The 17,257-nt window shown below is 47.7% G+C and overlaps 2 protein-coding genes across 15 annotated transcripts in view; one reads left to right on the top strand and one right to left on the bottom strand.

Annotated features, from left to right (window-relative positions):
* Positions 1–2,751: 2,751 nt before the first annotated feature.
* On the bottom strand, positions 2,752–9,107 carry CEP20 (centrosomal protein 20). Of its 13 annotated transcripts, none has more exons than XM_064153878.1 (6): positions 9,020–9,107; positions 8,513–8,876; positions 7,859–8,299; positions 6,919–7,003; positions 5,947–6,089; positions 2,752–4,524 (listed from the first exon to the last, which is right to left on the bottom strand). In XM_064153878.1, the coding sequence occupies exons 3-5, from the start codon at positions 8,136–8,138 to the stop codon at positions 5,951–5,953; spliced, it is 504 nt and encodes a 167-aa protein (XP_064009948.1). In that variant the 5' UTR covers positions 8,139–8,299; positions 8,513–8,876; positions 9,020–9,107; the 3' UTR covers positions 2,752–4,524; positions 5,947–5,950. The 13 variants fall into 13 exon arrangements, with proteins under 13 accessions (XP_064009948.1, XP_064009949.1, XP_064009954.1 ...); XM_064153879.1 differs by having other exon boundaries at positions 8,513–8,872; positions 9,020–9,095; XM_064153884.1 differs by lacking the exon at positions 9,020–9,107 and having other exon boundaries at positions 7,859–8,056; positions 8,255–8,299; positions 8,510–8,734.
* A 62-nt stretch (positions 9,108–9,169) lies between these two features.
* The window catches only part of LOC135180974 (multidrug resistance-associated protein 1), a 52,494-nt gene continuing 44,406 nt past the window's right edge, over positions 9,170–17,257 (top strand). Inside the window, exons 1-3 of one of the 2 annotated variants that reach the window (XM_064153874.1) lie at positions 9,170–9,233; positions 11,253–11,420; positions 12,276–12,659. In XM_064153874.1, coding sequence (XP_064009944.1) covers positions 12,612–12,659 — 48 coding nt within the window. In that variant the 5' untranslated portion in view covers positions 9,170–9,233; positions 11,253–11,420; positions 12,276–12,611. The remainder of the gene's footprint in view (positions 9,234–11,252; positions 11,421–12,275; positions 12,660–17,257) is intronic. The other variant, XM_064153875.1, reaches the window with a different exon arrangement.

Genomic DNA, 17,257 nt, shown 5'->3' with positions numbered 1-17,257 from the left:
AAATTGTGTGTTTTAACATGTTTCTACCTGGCTGTTTTTAGCTTGTACCCTCAATACAGGAAGGATATGGACCTGATGGAGCAAGTCCAGTACAGGGCCACAAAAATGATGGGGGGGTGGGGTGGTTGGAGGACCTCTGCTATGAAGACAGGCTGAGGGAGCTGAGGTTGTCAGCCTGGAGAGGAGAAGGCTCTAGGGAGACCTAATAGTGGCCTATCTGACAGCACTGCAAGAAGGCTGCAGAGGGATTGTTTGCAAAGGCCTGCAGTGACAGGACAAGTGGCAATGGTTTGAAATGAGAGACTGGGTGTTAGGAACAAGATCTGCACCGCGAGGGAGGTGGAACACTGCAATAGGTAGGACAGAGAAGCAGTTGAGACCACGTCCTTGAAGATACTCAAAGTGAGGCTTGAGAGAGCTCTGGGCAACTTGATCTAGCAGAGGATGTCCCTGCTGACTGCAAGAGGGTTAGACTGGATGACCTTTGGAGATGCGCTCCAACCCAGACCATGTTGTGATTCTGTGGTTCTAAGCTAACCATCCACATTTCTCCAAGCTGACAGAGGAGATTGGAACTGACAAGCGTACTGCAGGGTTACCACTTGTGCTGAGCTCTGCTCTTGCAATCAGGACAGTCTGCATCCAAAGAGAACAGCTCATCATGAGCACAGTCTGGTGAGGTAAATGGACACCAGCCACATAGTGCTAAGCTTTGTGCTTAGGGCTGGCTGCAAGTCAAGTGAAGTATGTGAAGCACACAGGTCAGTTCTGAAGCAGCTGGACACCAGCAGCTAGTGAAAGGTGTCTGCAAATGTGAGCAGGTAGTTTGGGTTTCTTTTCCCAGCCCTACTCACCCCGTGAGGATCACTCTGGAAAACAGGGCAACTGACTCCTAGCTTCGGCTGGAATGGGAGCATGCTCAGGAAGGGAAGAGTAAGCCACCACTGCCAGCACCTCGATAAAGCTGGAGAAACATCTTCCTGTGCCTAACAGGGGGAATGAAACCCTCTAAGCAGCACTGGCGCTGTGGAGCTGGTAAGCAGCTTCCTGTGATTCCAGGAGAGGGAAAAATTTGGGTTGAAAGAACGATTTTTTTTTAAAGCAGCTTGTGGGATAAATTCTTCCAAAGTGCTCTCCAGATCTGATAGCCACACCGCATTTCACTGCCTCCTTGTCACTTGCACTTGTTCCTTGGAACAGCTTCTCTTAAGCATAATTCCCTCTGTTACAGTGTTCTATCCCTAACAAAGGTCAGAAATGCATTTTGCTCCTTAAAGCCCCAAACTCTCCATGCTTGTATCTTTCCTTTCATTTTCTGATGTCAGTAGAAAAAGGAAGGGCAGCTCCTGGAAGACATCGCAGCTTGTAACTAAGTTAGACAGAGCTGCTTCAGTGATTTGAGAAAACCCCTTTTGTGCATGTGCTCCTAGGTGCTCAGGATGGAGAGGAGAAGGCTCCCAGGTGACCTATTTGTAGCCTTTCAATATCTTAAGAGGGCCTACAAAAAAGATGGGGAGGGTCTTTTTAGGCTGTCAGGTAGTGATAGGATGGAGGGGGAATGGAACAAAGCTGGAAATGGGGAGGTTCAGACTGGATGCTAGGAAGAAGTTCTTCCACATGAGGATGGTGAGACCCTGGAATGAGTTGCCCAGGGAGGTTGTGGAAGCCTCATCATTGGAGACCAGGCTGGGTGAGGCTTTGGACAGCCAGATCTAGTGTGAGATGTCCCTGCCCATGGCAGGGAGGTTGGACCTAGATGATCTTTGTGGTCTCTTGAAGTTCAAGACAAGGTGGGACGTGGCACTTAGTGCCATGGTCTAGCCTTGAGCTCTGTGGTAAAGGGTTGGACTTGATGATCTGTGAGGTCTCTTCCAACTTTGGTGATACTGTGATTCTGTAATTCCATCTAAAACCTGAACTCTAGGATTTTATGAATTATTTATGTCTGAGGACTGTCCTCACTGAACTTAAACTTCTGTATCAGGAGCAGTGTGGCCAGCAGGACAAGGGAGGTTCTTCTGCCCCTGTACTCAGCACTGCTCAGGCCACACCTTGAGTGCTGTGTCCACTTGTGGGCTCCTCAATCCAAGAGAGATGCTGAGGTGCTGGAAGGTGTCCAGAGAAGGGTGATAAAGCTGGTGAGGGGCCTGGAGCACAAACCCTATGAGGAGAGGCTGAGGGAGTTGAGGTTGTTTAGCCTGGAGGAGGCTCAGGGGTGACCTCACTGCTGTCTACAACTACTTGAAGAGAGGTTGTAGCCAGGTGGGGTTGGTCTCTTCTCCCAGGCAACCACCAATAGAACAAGGGGGCACAGTCTCAAGCTGTGCCAGGGGAGGTCTAGGCTGGATGTTAGGAGGAAGTTGTTAGCAGAGAGAGTGATTGGCATTGGAATGGGCTGCCCAGGGAGGTGGTGGAGTCACCCTGCCTGGAGGTGTTCAAGAAAAGACTGGATGAGTCACTTAGTGCCATGGTCTGGTTGCTTGGCCAAGGCTGGGTGATAGGTTGGACTGGATGAGCTTGGAGGTCTCTTCCAACCTGGCTGATTTTATGATTCTAAGGAATGACTTTTGGAAAGTGCAGCCATACTGTACAGGCTTTGCTGTTCCTCTTCAGCCATTACCAAGTGAAAGCCTGCATCTTAAAAGATGCTCTTGTCTGCATCTGCTAGGATAAGTGCTAGGCCATTAAAAATGTGATTCAACTAGTATATTTTCATAGACATATTCCAAAGCTTTGTTGTACAAACAAATATCACTGGAAATATACTTTAATTTTATTTTAGTTTGCTTGGACAATGACTACACTTTGAAATAAGAGATTGTTACAACTCCCCATAGCTGGATAGTGAGGGACACCCTTGTAACAGCCTTTTGCAGTTGTGGAGACCACGAGTCTCCTGACCTGTGTGCTTGGGAAAGGGCAAGTACCAAACATCCCTTTGCCTTCCTCAGCCAGAACAAAAACTATTTCATCTGTAACACTAAAAATCCATTTCCCAGGGAGCTTCCACAGCACCTGGGCAGTTTCTGTGTGATGAGAAGACAGAAAGCAGACACAATGGCTTTGGTTACACTGAGCCATTTGCCTAGTGTAGAAGGTTAGAGCCTCAGGGTTTCCCAGAGCCATTTTCCTAGCCCTTGAAAAGACAATTCAGATGGCATCAGAAATTGACACACTGGTTTGTGCTGTAATTGATGCAAAGCTACAAAAGACTTAGAGATGGATTTGGCTGAGATCGATTTGCAAGCACATGTCCTCCTCTCCTGGAAACAGTCCCGAGATCAGCAACTGGGGAGCTGGCAGCATGACAGCTGCACAGAGGGGATGAGCTCAGTGCTGAGGCTTCAGATCGATCATTTCAGCTTCTCCATTCAACTCCTAACTGTTCTCTGCAATGCCACATCAGAGGCTAGGCTGATTGTGGAAAGACACCTGTAACGAGGACTGGCTCACATCAGCATGCAGGTAGAACACCACTGTCCGTACAACTCCGGGTCCTTTTGTGTAGAAGTTCTTCTCTTCCTCTATTTGTTCTCCACCTACTGCACCATTTATTTAACATTTTTAAGAACTGACCTAAAAAAAATTATTTCTACTGAATAACAGAGTTTGGGTTAGGGGTGAGTTGATTAGGGGTCAGAGGTTAGGGTGAGGAGGTAGGGCATGGGTAATGTTATTTGTGACGTACCCCTCTAAGTTTGGTTTGTAAAATAAATTACCATTTCAAAACAAGTAAATAGCTCAGCTAAGAAAAGTTCTGGGAATTGGTAATTTATTATCAAATTTATTTTTAGCGCTGCTTTGAATTTCATGCAGTTTGGGAAAAAAACAGTTCCTCCCCCTCCCACATACTCAGTGTTACACCCTGCAATTTATAGCAACTCCAGATGGAAGACTTACCCACACTTGTTTGCTGGCAGGAAGATAAATATAGCCCTAATTTCCAGAGAACTAAACCCAACTTTTCCTCTACAGCACTCTAATCGTCTATTAAAATGTATTTTTCCATATTTATCTGAGAGAAGCAGCTCCCTCTTTAGAAACAAGGATGATTACAATGGTTGAACACTCAAAATGCCACACAGAATCTGTTGCAGGTGTTATTCAGAAACAGAGGAAAGCCACACAAAGACGCAGCATACAAAGGGAGGCGCAGACGTGATGTTAGCTGTCAGCTTTTTATAAAGTAAACTCAGTATTTTTAGGCCCAGTTCTAGACACAGGCTTCACTGATCCAACTTCATAGAGTTCTTCTATCAGCACTAAAGGAAGAGAGAGACTTTGCTGACAGCTCCTTCACTGACAGTGTGGATCATCGTTAACCACCAGCCTGCCTCACTGGTAAATTCAGCAAGCCGAAACATGCCCACAGGGCACACTGGGGGAAGCTAGCGAAACCAACTGCCTGAACTGCAGAACTTTGCTTGAGAAATTAGCTTAGGAAAGCCATCATCTGTTTCTGCTTTGCAGAGCAAGGGGCTCCTCCCGGCCGTGCCAGCCGTCCTCCCTGCGTTGGAATTCTCTCTGAAAATGAAGCACAAACGCCCTCAGGCACCTGCAGATCCAAAGGTGTAAATCGTTACGCTTTACTCTCCACACAGAATATCAGCAGAGGGAACTCAGGCAATTTCACAGCTATTTTTTGCATGCAACTGTATGAGGTAAGAGCTTTGCATTACTAAAGATTAACTTCCAGACAGCTTCCAACTCGGCGGTAGTGAACGAACTAACAGGAACACCAGATTCCATCAGGACCCTGTAGGGAATATTCATTCAGCTAAATAAGTAAGATAATTTCTAATGTGAAAAGCAAGTTGGATGTTATAAATACGAGACTCAGAGAGAGTTGAGCTTCTGAATGGATGCGACTGCCTGAACGTGCAGCCCAATTAAAACAGCTAATTAGGTTTTTAACCCACTGCATTTAGCTCTCCACTGACACATTTCACAAAGACGTGTGGAAAGTAATTTCAGACTATAGCTACTTAAAGCATTAAAGCTGTTCCATTTTTTGTTAGTTCAAAAAGCAATCTGCTGTCCTGTCATATGGTTAGTCCTGAGTTGTGACTGAGCAATTAAATCCCCCTGTGAAACGACCCTGGAATCGACAGGGCAAGGTGACCCTGCAGAGTCAATGTCAGAGCTGAGGTACAAAGCTGTACTTTAAAGACAATTCTTTTAGCAACTGAACTTGTTTAAAAACTGAAGACGTTTCTGCTAGGAGTAATTATTTTCTAACAACTGACAGCACTTCGGCATCGCAAGGTTATTTCTTCAGCCCCCCCTTCTGGCAGAAGGGGACAACATTGCCCCTAGGAGCTGGTTAGGAGAGGTGCTTAGCACTTCTCTCGCGCGTTTTAGCTGTCAACAACATCTTAGGCTTCCTTTTTCAAACTATCGGAAAGAAAATAGATAGTTGCTGGTCCTAACACAACAGGACAGCAGAAGGCGAAGTAATACACCACGCAAGTTCTTCAAAGAGAAGAATGACCAATGATCTCTTTGGTTCTTTTAGCTTAGGTGGTATTAACTGGAACCAGGCAAAAAGCAGCCCAGAAAGGGAAAACGAGATTTGGCAGTGTTCTGCTGTGGCACAACGAACTCAGAGCTCAAGCTTCTGCAGTCAATGGGATGTGAATTATATCCCCAGAAAAAAAGTTTATGCCCAAGTGCAGATGAGACAGCTGAAGAACTTTCTATAGAAACTGGATGTTAGAATTTCTGAGAAAAGGAGGCACATCCACAACTGAATATATTTCATTAGTAGTTTAGGTTAGATTCTTTTGTTAAATTGCCAGTGCAGTAAGACTGCCTCTAGCTGACCTGCTACAGATTTGTTGTGGAGGACGAGGTACAGCATCCCTCTCACTGACAGTGCTGTGGTATGTTGCAGGTAGGAAATCCAGTCACAAGCAAAACTTCTGCAAAAGATGACACCACACTCACCTTTCTAATTTCTCTCAGCAGGTAGTTTTCCAAGGTTCTGCTCTGGGTAATTCAGCAAAGACACGCTGGGAAGGGTATTCTGAGTACTTTCTGCTTTACCACCACGTAGGAAATGAGAGAGTACGCCATACAAGAGAGGGCTGCTTGAGAGAGAAATGACAAAAGCAGTCTATAAAATACTGAGTGCCAAAAATACATCCTCAGAACTTCCTAGACCTTAATGGCCAATTCTAGAATATGTGAAGTCTTTATTTAAAATACATGATGCCAAGTATCAGTCTGTAAACAAGCACAGATCTAAGCCCACCCTGAGCACAACGCTCTCGGCAAGCTCACACTAGGGAACGTGCCCTGGCAACCTCCAGGGCCCTCTTTGGCGAGAGCTGAAGCATGCTTGGCGCGAGAGCGCAGATCCCCATTCTCACTCATGCAGCACAAAGGATCAGCCTTTGGTGGGCTGCAGCCCAGTAGACCAGGGCACATCCCAGGCTTGCTTCTTGCTAAGCACCTGACAGGTTCTGACAGCATGAGCTGCAGAGAACGTTGAGCATGTGTTGAAACCTGCTCCGGCACCCTAGCTCATCAGTGCAATTCTGTTAGAGCATTATGAATTTGTGCCTCATCTTGGAATGCAATCATCTCTTTATCACTCTACAAAGCAACCCACTGACACACAGACGTTACCTGTTTCCTGCTTCTGACTGTAGGGAAGACTGTTCTGGTAAGAGACTTGTGCTCTGGTGTGCCAGAACAGGAAAGAATGCTACAGAGCTGGCAGAATTCAGTGTTAGTTTAGACTGCGTTTGAAAACGGGCCCATGTTTGATGTTGTGAGTTTGAATCCAGCTCCTTAGAGCAGATGTGTGATGCAGCCACACTTCAGCTGCTGAGAGCATTTATTTGTGACTCAAAGTAACACTAAAAAGCACACGCAGAACTACATTATACTGTGCACCCCCAAATCGTGCCTTACACTGATTTTCCACTTGTGTCTTCGACTATATTCAGCTCTTTGGCAAGAAACTCTCTATCCAAGGGCACTTCGGGCTGGCCAGCTTCTGGAAAAGAGATTTCCTCACAATTCTGAAAACTGGCATGAAACCCACCACCATTTAACAGAACCCCCTCCCCTTGAGACTATGAGGAACTAGCAGCATGTGGTAGTTCTGCGAAACTTACACATTAGGACTTCAAACTCGTATATGTACTTTATAATAGCCTGCTACAACTTTTATTGTCACTCTAAAGGAATTCATTAAAGAAATCTTACAGGATAAATTTATTGGGCAAACAGCTCTTCCTCTAAACAAGATCCAACTGATCCAGCACATTAGCTACTACGCAGACTGTCTCTATTCCCTCCTCTTGACGGTGAAATATGTCAAATTATTAACAGCAAATGTAATTACTGCACCTAAGCACAACCACAGAACTTCAGATTTCAAACAGAAGTTAGTAATAGCTGCCAAAAGCAATGCTGCAGCGTATGAACTGCAGCATATGAGCTGCAGCTACCGTTTCTGATACCATCTATGCATGACTTGCCAGAATTGCGACAATTCACATTATCAGCTACTTTATGGAAGTAAGACATTAGTTTAAATTGTCCCTCAAACAGAAGCAGACATTTCAAGAAGGGTATTTGGATTTTACAGGCTGCTACTAGGTTTTCCTGCTCTTGTATCAACTACTCTGTCTTAGCCTTTTCCTCAAGGGTGAGGAGCAAGGAGCCAGTGTTTCTGAAAGCTGATGGCATACTCTGGCTTTTAAAAGCAGTGGTGACTACATTGTTTATCTCCCAGGGAAGACAAGATGGTGCAGCTTAGGACTGCTTTTCAGATGTCATAGTTTTGCCAACCAACCACTAAATGTCTTTCAAAAGAGGAATGACAAGAGAAACTCAGCCCAAATACCTGAAGTCAAGACAGATGCTGTGTATTTGTATTTGTTATAGTCCAGGTATTCACGAATTAGTTCGTTGATTAAGAGATTTTCGTGAGACAGCGCTGGCCGTGGCACGCTCTGGTCATCCAACGCATTGAAAACTTCAGCTCTGATCCTGGCTTTTATTTGTCCAAGAGCACCTCTTTTCTCCAGTGTGTCCTTTAGAACTAACACCATCAAAAGGTCTGTTAGTACCACGCCAAACACGTCAAAGCAGCCTTTATCATACGCAATACAATTTGAGCACATTCACGGGGAAATAAAGATAAGATATCCAGAGCCGTGCATATGCCAACAGGGAGCACAGATAAAAAATTAACCCTTTGAAGAAGTCACGATTATATCGGTTCCAGCAGCGAACGTACATTCTAGCAGCTTCAGAAGCGGCACGTTACTGGTCCCAGGTGCTTCTAAGGAATGAAAACCGGACCGGGATCACGACAGGGGCAGAATGCCTGCAGGGGTCTGAGGGACCTTTCTCCTGCGGCTCGCCAAGGGGCGGCAGCCCCGCTGGCGCCCTCCTGCAGGAGAAGAGCTAGGCTGCTCGCCTTTCGGCGCGCCGAGCCACCTCCGCCGCCGCCCCGCAGCCTCCCCACCCTCTCGGCCCCTCGCCGCCTCACCACCTGCTTTCAGCTCCGCCACAGTCGCCATGACCCAACCGCCGCGACGCGACCCCGGATGCGCCGCAGGACAGCTCTGCGCAGGCGAACGGCGGGAGGCGCCAATCGGGCAGCGCCGCGGGCTCTGCGGGCTGTCGGAGCGGCCGCGCTCGGCCTGAGCGTGGTCGCGGTGCTGCCGGGCTGCGGAAACGAGCAGTGCCTGCCGCTGCTGCTCTTACTGCTGCATGGTGTTTGCGGAGCTGGCGCTGGGCGTCCTGCCTGCTCTTGACCCGTCGTTAGGCGGGGCCAGCTGGGGAGGGAGGCCGCGGGCGGCGTTCCAGGGTTGCCGTGCTTTCCCCGCTAATTTCAAAGGCCGTCAGCGTGCTTGCTTTGTCGGAGGAGAAAACAAAACGGCAGCAGTAAAAAGGGAAAGAAAAGAAAAGAAACGTTGAGAATGACTAATGAGTGAGAGCTTCTCCCCACTGCTTAGCGGAGGAGTTTTGTAATGAGCCCTGAAAGATGAGCTTGTACCAACAAGGCCTGGCCAAAGAGAGGAGCTTGTAGCGGAAGCGCCTGGCCAGAATGCGCGCAGGGTGCCGCGGCCGCTGCGCCGGCCGTGTCCGCAGGCTCGCCTGCCTGCCCGCCCCGTGGTGCTGCCGTGACCCCGCAGACTTTGCTTGGTGAACGTGTCGAGTATTCCCAGAGGAAGTGCAGCCCGTGCGGATGCTTGGGCTTGAAGGAAAATGTGAGTCTTCACGGGTGGGGTGGTGCAATTTTTTTGGTTTGGTTTGATTCTTGTTTCCTTCTTACACTTTCTCTCAAACCACACCCTTACGTTGTGAGCTTCTAAAGAATCTCTGGCAAGAAGCTATAAAATAAAACTCAGGGGGGAAAAGAGAAGCCTTTAGAAGTAATGGTGTGGTTAACCGGTCCTTTAATGCAGCAGTGAGAGAGTCAGCAGCAGGTGACTCTGCCCATCCCAAATCTTGCTGTCCTGTTACCTTCTGCAACTCTGGTGACGTCCCGGGTTGGGGGAGGTTCCCCCCGGGGAGAAGTGGACTCAGCACAACACAAAACCCTTCTTTTTTTGAAAGTCAGGGAAAGATGAAATTGTATTTTCTTATAGTATAACAATGTAAAGAGAGATAATAACTAGAGAAGGAAGGAAGGGAAAAAAAACCAATACAATAACCTTAAGGGAGATGGGGGAGGGATCAAGCGGCGGCGAAGCAGCAGAAGCAGCAGTAGCCAAAACAGCAGCCGGGGAAGATAGGCGAAGCTGAAGCAGCCGAAGCCAGCGGGAGAAGGGGGAGAACAAACTGTGCTTCTGGACATTAAGTTCTTGATGCTCCAATGAAATTTTATTATCTATTGTTGCCATTTATGTGGCCTGTCCCTGGAATGTTCATCTCTCCCCTATGTCTGAGCTAGAGGATCAGCTCAAACGGCCACAGGTGATGAACAACCTTTTACCATAAATGCGTTTTCCAGGCAAAGCGTTCTTCACATCCTCCCAAATGTCTCCATGCTGTTGTGGGTCACTGTTCTACTGCTACTAATTTCCCGTTGATAAGGTTTTTCTCTTATTATTTCCTATCCAGCTTTAATTTGCATCCTGCAAAGCAAAGTTCAGAGTCCAAAACAGAATTTTGGTAGTTCTTTTAAAGTTCTTTTAAATGTTTTTCTGATGGGAAGGAAATGCCCTTTAAAGCAAGACTGCAGCATCTATTTTATGTATGATTTTGTGTTTATAAAGAAGACGTTGTAACAATGGATTGTGGAGTCCACATTCAGTGACTTTCTGGTGCTTGGAGATCTTGGTTCAGTATCTCTTTGCAGGTTTGGGCTTGTGTCAATTCTGTTTTTTCTCTCTTTGTTGTTGTTGCTGTTGCCTAGGAGATAGAATGAATTGGAAGGTAACTAAGGTGCAGATCTGAGAATCTTTATTTCATGAGACACAACATTAACCTGGTGTAGGACCATTAGTACAGGGACAGCTTGAGGCTCAAAAGAATTACTGTATTGGAATTTGAATCCTGAAAGTGTAACTTGACTTTTGTTAGGATTTTAGCACACCATAACATCTGGAGAAAAACATGAGTGGGTAAAAATTTCCCTTGATGCTCCTCACTTCTTACTCATTTGCTGTCTTCTTGTTTAGAACAGCCCTTGCATATGGTCTCTGCATCCTAGTTAATTTTCTGCTGTATCATTTCAGCTGTAAGTTCGTATTCTATTATTTCACACAGACGATGTGTGAAAGTCTCAGTTTTCAGAGGCCTTGTTATCAATTTAGTGGGGGGGGGGCGGGGTAACCCCCAAACCATCACAATTAATAGTGCTATTAAAAAAAAAAAGGCAGGCTCTTCTAGTTTACCTACGGGACAGCTTGTACAGCTTGTATCCACTGCCAGAGCCGGCGTCACTGGCATGTGTTGCAGAGCAGCCGGAGGGAGTAAGCGTTCCTGAGGAGCTGAGGGGCAGTGGAGTAACTGATGTTGGAGACTATGATGTAACGTTTTCAAGAGGAGTTACCGTGAGCATTCAGAAATCAAAAGCAACCCACCCAGGTATTTAACATGAGTTTAAGTTCGATGTAGAGACTGCACAAAACAGGACAGAATTATGGAGAATCAGACTTCAGAGTTTGTCTGTTCTCTTGTAATACTCTGAAGTATGAAGTGAGGTATGGGTTGAACTAGTGTACACTTGTGTAGTTTCTGGCACCCAGTTGGTTTGATCCTTCTGTGATTATTTTTTTCAGTTCATTAAGGCAGTTGTGACCTTGGTGTGGTCTGAAGTCTTCTACTGCTGCTCCTCCACCTGACACGAAGAGAGCCAGAGGGACAGAGCAGAAATGCCACCATTGGATGGGCAGCCTGGACACCACCAGACATCAACACAGCTCTGAAACTGCAGTGAAGGTGTGCAGGTGGGTAAAGAGCGATCTGTGAAGTGTTTTTTTTCCTCGGTGCAAGATGGCTTTTTAGTTACCCATTAGACAAATGAGAACTGTGTCTCTTCCAGCAGCTTTGTCCATTGCTGTAATTGCTCTGGGTGCATTTTAAAATGAGATTCTTTATGCACCTTGGGTGATCGAAGCTTTCAGATGTCACTGCAAGATAGCGTTCAACCACTCTCCTTTTTGCTGCAGCCTGTGGTGCCATTCCTGTGTATGCACCATCCGTACTCCAGCTAGGCTATTCCAGTACATTAGGCAGTCAACTGAGGGGTGGTGCTGTCTGTGGGTTTGACCCGTTTGAGTTCACCATGAGACACAACCAAATGCAACGACAGGGGCTGTGCAGCTCTTTCAGCTAATACATTTTGGGATGCAAACTTGGTTGTGGATGAAGTTATTTTAGTTCATTTCACGCTACTCAGCCTGAACTAGTTCAGAACTTCAAAACCACTTTAACCGGTTCGTGTTGAAAAGTGAAATACTCGAAGGTGAGTCTTAGGCTCTCACTGTGGCTTTCGCCGGGGACGATGCCGTGACTGTCCAGCGGGCCGGGTGCCGGCAGGACGTGGCGGTGCCTCTCCAGTTGGGCTGCGTGGGGTCGTGGTGCCGAAGGGCTGGAGCGGTGTCACCGGAGCGGGATTGCCGTGATGCCCACCGGTGCCTCTGGTCCTGGCCGGTGGGCAGGTGCGGCTGGCGGCGCGCGAGCCTTGGCCGGCTGCTGACGGCGGCAGACACCGGCAGTGAGGCAAAGCAGTGGCGCACCGAGGGGCAGTGCCTCCGCCCTGCTTCCGCGGGCGGGAGCTGAAGGCTCTCTTTGTTGAACAGAAGAGGCGTTGGGCTTCGGCCAGCTCGCAGCCTCCTGGGCCCGTCCTCCGCCCCAAGCAGGGACACGGGCTCCCGCCTGCGCGTGGGCGATGGGTCCCCGAGCGCCGCCGCGGGGGCCACCCGAGATGCGCGGCGCCGAGCCGCTTGCCCCCTCCCCCGCCGAGGCGGGGTTGAGCGGCGCCGACGGGGATCGGCATCCCCGTGACCGCGGAGCCAATCAGGGCGCCGCGCTGGCGCTGCCGGCGTGTCTCCGCCTGCTGCTGCCCGTCCGCGGAGAGGTGCGGAGAGCGAAGCGCAGCGTTACCGCGGCAGTCTGCGGCCGCCTCGCCGCGCCCCATGGGGATCGAGAGCTTCTGCAGCGCGGACGCCTACGAACCCTTCTGGGTGAGCGGTGGGATGGTGTCGGCGGGGTCCGAGCTGGGCGGCGGCTGCGGGTGTCAGCACTAACGGGGGGTGGCCAGCCAGGTGGGACGGAGATGGTCGTGGGCCGCCGGCCCCATGCGGACCTGGCGGGGGCCGCGCCCAGCAGCGGGAGCCTGGCACGCCTTGGGCAAAGCGTGGGGGGCTACGGCGCGCCCGGGCCGCGCGTGTGCGGGCACAGCGCCGCGCAGCGTCTGCGGGCTGGGCGGAGGGGCCGGGCCGCGGCCGGGGCTTGCTGCGCTCCGGCTGCGTGCGGTGTACCCGCGAACCGGTGCCTCGCATGTGGGGTTTCCGGCGAGGAAGGGCTAGGAGGAGGTAACCGGTGAGCGAGCGCTTGGGTGCGAGAATGGAGACGAGTCTCCGAGGACGGCCGGTGGCTGCGTCTGCGTTCCTTGGGGCTGTGCGGGGAGTCACAGTAACGGTGGCTGAGCGCTGCCGTCGCCCTGAGCAGCGGTGTGCTGTGCTGGCAAGGAGGCCGAGATAAGATTTCTGGAGGCGAGCCGCTGTGCCGCCAGTTTTCGCTTTTCCTTAGCGAAGAGCGGGGAGCGCAGGCCGCGGGGGGGGAGCCGCCACCCGCCCTGCAGAGGTGAGCGGTGTGGGGACGCTGCAGCGTGGGGTGCTCTGCAGAGGCCTGCAGGTGCTGGCCGCAGTGAGGCCCCGGGGACGCCAGGAAAGGTTCGTCTCAAGAGGGACCAGGGTGCATGGAGAGGGAGGTTGTGTGGAGGAAGGCAGGAGAGAGCTGCTTGAAGTTAGGAAAAAGTAAAGCGAAGTGTGAGCCGATGAAGGTAACAGGAGTGAGCGGGAAACGATTTTTTTAGGGTGTTCAAAGAACTCGCATATTCATTAGATATTTGCCAGATACTGTTGAGCTAATGACCTGCCTCGCTAGTAACATCAACCAGCTTCTCAACAAGTGCTGTTGTACTATTTGTCTGAAAAACCATTAAGATATTACTCAGTATATGTGCTAAAAATCATTAAGACCCAGAGCTTTTCCAGTGATCAGAAGTGACTCTCTTAACCTTCTTTTACGTTGCTTATGTGCATGTCTCTCTTCGGCTCATCTCCGTGTTTCTCAGAACTGGCTAAATTATTGTCAGTGTATTTTTTCCTCTCTCTCCTAGAATGAGCCTTTTTAGTTGAAGAGCTTTAGAGACTACGTTTCAGAATTCAGCTTCTGGAAAGTTGACTTCTGAGAGAAGTAGTTTTATGGAATAGCTGCCAGTCCTTTGAGCTGTGGAGATGAAACGTCAGGCAGAAGCAAAAACTGCAATTTATATAGGATGAATGATGGCAGATTCTTTTATTATGAAAAACTTGGTAATTCTTGTCACGTACGACAGACATTTCTGGTATTTGTAGTGTGTCTTACCTACTACATTCATTGTTTGCACTGGTTGCATTGACTCCCAAGAATATAGATGGCTTTGTGATTTGTCATCCTTCTCCAAATCACGTGGAGTCTGCCTTTCATTTCTTCCAGCTAAAGATCCTGGGGGTGTAGTTGTGTGATGTCTGGATTCTTCTAGTCCTGCAAAAGAAGACTTGTGCAGTCCAGTTGCTGAAAGATGTGTCTGTAAAACCCTTCCTTGCTGAACTTGCCCTCGTAAACAACGCTCTATCGGTTTTGTGTTGCACCGTTCCCAATAGTGAAGAGGGCCCTAATGCAAGTAGTGCTTAGGAAACTGTGGCTGCTTCAGTTTCTGGTTTCTCTGTTGTTGGTACTATGTGAGGCTGGAGCTGTAATGGGTTTCCAGAAAATGCCTGTGCACATGCAGTGTTCACTGGGCTGCTACACGTCACTTATGTGTGTGCTACTATTGTCCTTCCTGTCTTGTGGGCTTGCTTCTGAGAGCTGGGCGATAAGATACACTACAGCATTCTCTCCACGAACTATGTAACCTCATCAGCTGAAGCCTTGCTGGAGGAGCTGCAGGATTTCCTAGCACTTGGTAACCTCGTCCTCAAGAGACGATTTTTTTTTTTTCCTCAATGTTGAGTTGGGGCAGTTCAGTTTTATATTGAGGGGGGGGAGTTTGCAGGTTGAAAAGACCTAATGCTCTCTTAAAGACTATGCTAATCTTCTTAAGATTTTATGACCAGGATTTTTCTTGTTTGCACACCCAAGGAATGTTATTGTTGAAAGTTCTTGTCTGAGAATTAAACAGATGGTTTTCGTTTAAGGGTTGGTTTGAAAGGTCAACAGCCCATGGAGGTTTGGTATCTTCATCGCTTCTTCCCCTTCCTGTTTAACCTATCTGTGTGCCTCTGCTCAGCACACTTACTCCACTGCAGTCAAATTTGCTTGCAGAACTTAACTGTTTCTTGCTTCTTTTGAACCTGTGTCTGGAAGGGTACAGTTTCATGCTTGTTTTCTCTAGCATTCATGTATCTCAGAATGAGTGTCTGTCCCATAAGGTAAAGGAAGGTACAGCTGCATAAGATGGGTTTACTATTTACTGATAGGTGACGATAAGAAAAAACTTTAGAAAGCTTAAGTGCGTAATATTTTGTTCTACTTACATTACTTGTATTTCACTTTTAGGGGTCTGTTTAAGTTGAAAAATCTTTTAGTGACCTGACACAAAGCTGAGATAGTTTTGCCAGAGTATCAGTAGTGTATGAATGCAGTCTACCTTGCTTCAACACCAGCATGCAAAAACAAGGGAAAAAAGGTAAAGCGAGGTGAGAAGCTCTCGCAGTTCTAGATAAGCACAAGTACCAAGGCAGATGCAGAACCTACTGTACCCTTTAGCCTGCTGCCTTAGTGTCTAGACATTTAGACTGGTGGTGTAGGTGCAGTTACATATTGAACTAGTCTGCTTTTCCTTTCTTTCAAATAAAGTTTTAGGATAGTTTATTTTTTCCCAAAGCTTGTAGACCTTGCAGCAGCATCACATCTGGAGAAGTCTTTTGTGTCAGGAATTGCGAAGGGAGGAGGTTGGGATTTCTTTGTGTCATTGAATTTTCAAGGCTAATGCCCAGTAGGGCTTTTGTGAACAACTAGGAGATGTGAGAGAAAAAGCACGTTCACACTAAGTTCCTTAAAATCCTCTGCCAGGTTTTACAGGAAGCTTCAGTTACTCATTGATTAGGAGATGCCTGTAAGTCAAACAGGATCTGAAACTTTTGAGGTTCTTGTTTGTACTTCAGGGAGTGTGAGAGAACTGACTTATAGTCCTTCACCAGCAAAGACATTATGTTTTATAAAATCAATGTAGATAGACATTAACTCTCTTTCTTATCTCAGTGGGAACTTAGATTTTTCCCCATATTTTTCTAGTTGGGGTTTTGGTCGTTAAGGAAGGGTTGAAAGCAAGTCATTCCATTCCTTCCTCCGGGGAAAACAAGCTTTCTTTTCTGTCTTCTTTTGAAACCTGGAGTCCTATAATGGCTCAAGCTGTGTCTGCCTTTTTCTTTCCTATTGGTGCTGAAAGCTTTTGTGGAGACCCTTCTCTGCTAGTAAAGAAATTGCATCCAAACACTGCTTCAGGTTTAGCACTTTTTCATATGCAGCCAAACTGCAGGAGGTAAACAGAACGATGAGAAAAGCTAAGACAGAGCTTTGCACATGAAATTCAGGGGCTGATTTGGTGGGACTGGTCTCAGGTTCCCTTGCTGTTGTGTAGAGTTCTCTCTGAAGCTTGCAGCCATGTTTTACATGCTTTAGATGTGTTCTCTTAAGTGTTTGTCCAAAGATGTTGTTTTGTATTTGTGCTGACGTTGAAGCTCGGGGGAGATCTGTCAGCCTCTCTCAGCTGGTTGCAGACCTATAATGTGGCTCACTAGGATGTTATTAATGTTATAGTGATTAGCTGCCACCGGAGAAGGGATTCTGCCTTATGTAAACGGCTGCTCTGCTTGTACTGTTTATGGGGACCTTGGAACGCGGGTACCGTGCCTGACACAGACTGCGGAGAGAAACTCTGCCTTTTTATGTCGGGGCAAGGTCACGTTGTGAAGCTCTCTGCTTTCCTGCATTAGATGAGCAGTAGATCAGCATGTAGCTTGGAACCTGCAGCTTTTTGCAGTGTGAAATAGGTCTTCTGTGCTTCTTCACTGTGTCATAGCTGGACAGCGTTTGGAACAATGCAGGAGCAGCAGCAAGCAGGGTGTTAAACAGAAAAACCTTCACAGAAGGCAGTGGCTTATTTTACAGCTGATTGTCTGATTCTCGTGGCTTGGTCATTGCTGGCTTTTCCAGTGATGAGACACAGAGGTTTATTTGTCAGGTTTCTCTCATTTAAACCTGTAAAAGGATTTTATTGGATGTATCAACAAAGCTCTAAATGTGCATAGAGATTTAAGCTTGTATTAGAAATTAAACTTAGCTCTCTTGATCCAGAATAGGTCAATTTGGGGAAAATGAAGCCTGGTAGTCTGTTGTGGATGGGGATTTTCTTAACAAACGACCTCATATTTTACAGCTGTTGCTGCAAGGGTGTTCAGAACAGCTAAACAAGGAGGAAATCCCAGCAAAATGCTGAACAAGTTGTGCTGTTCTGTGCAATTGCAGTTTACACTGAAACATTCTGCTATACTGGGACTGCTTGAAGGTTAAC

The sequence above is a fragment of the Pogoniulus pusillus genome, chromosome 13 (genome assembly GCF_015220805.1).
Source record: "Pogoniulus pusillus isolate bPogPus1 chromosome 13, bPogPus1.pri, whole genome shotgun sequence".
Taxonomy (NCBI): Eukaryota; Metazoa; Chordata; class Aves; order Piciformes; family Lybiidae; genus Pogoniulus; species Pogoniulus pusillus.
This window is presented reverse-complemented; position numbering and strand designations above follow the sequence as displayed.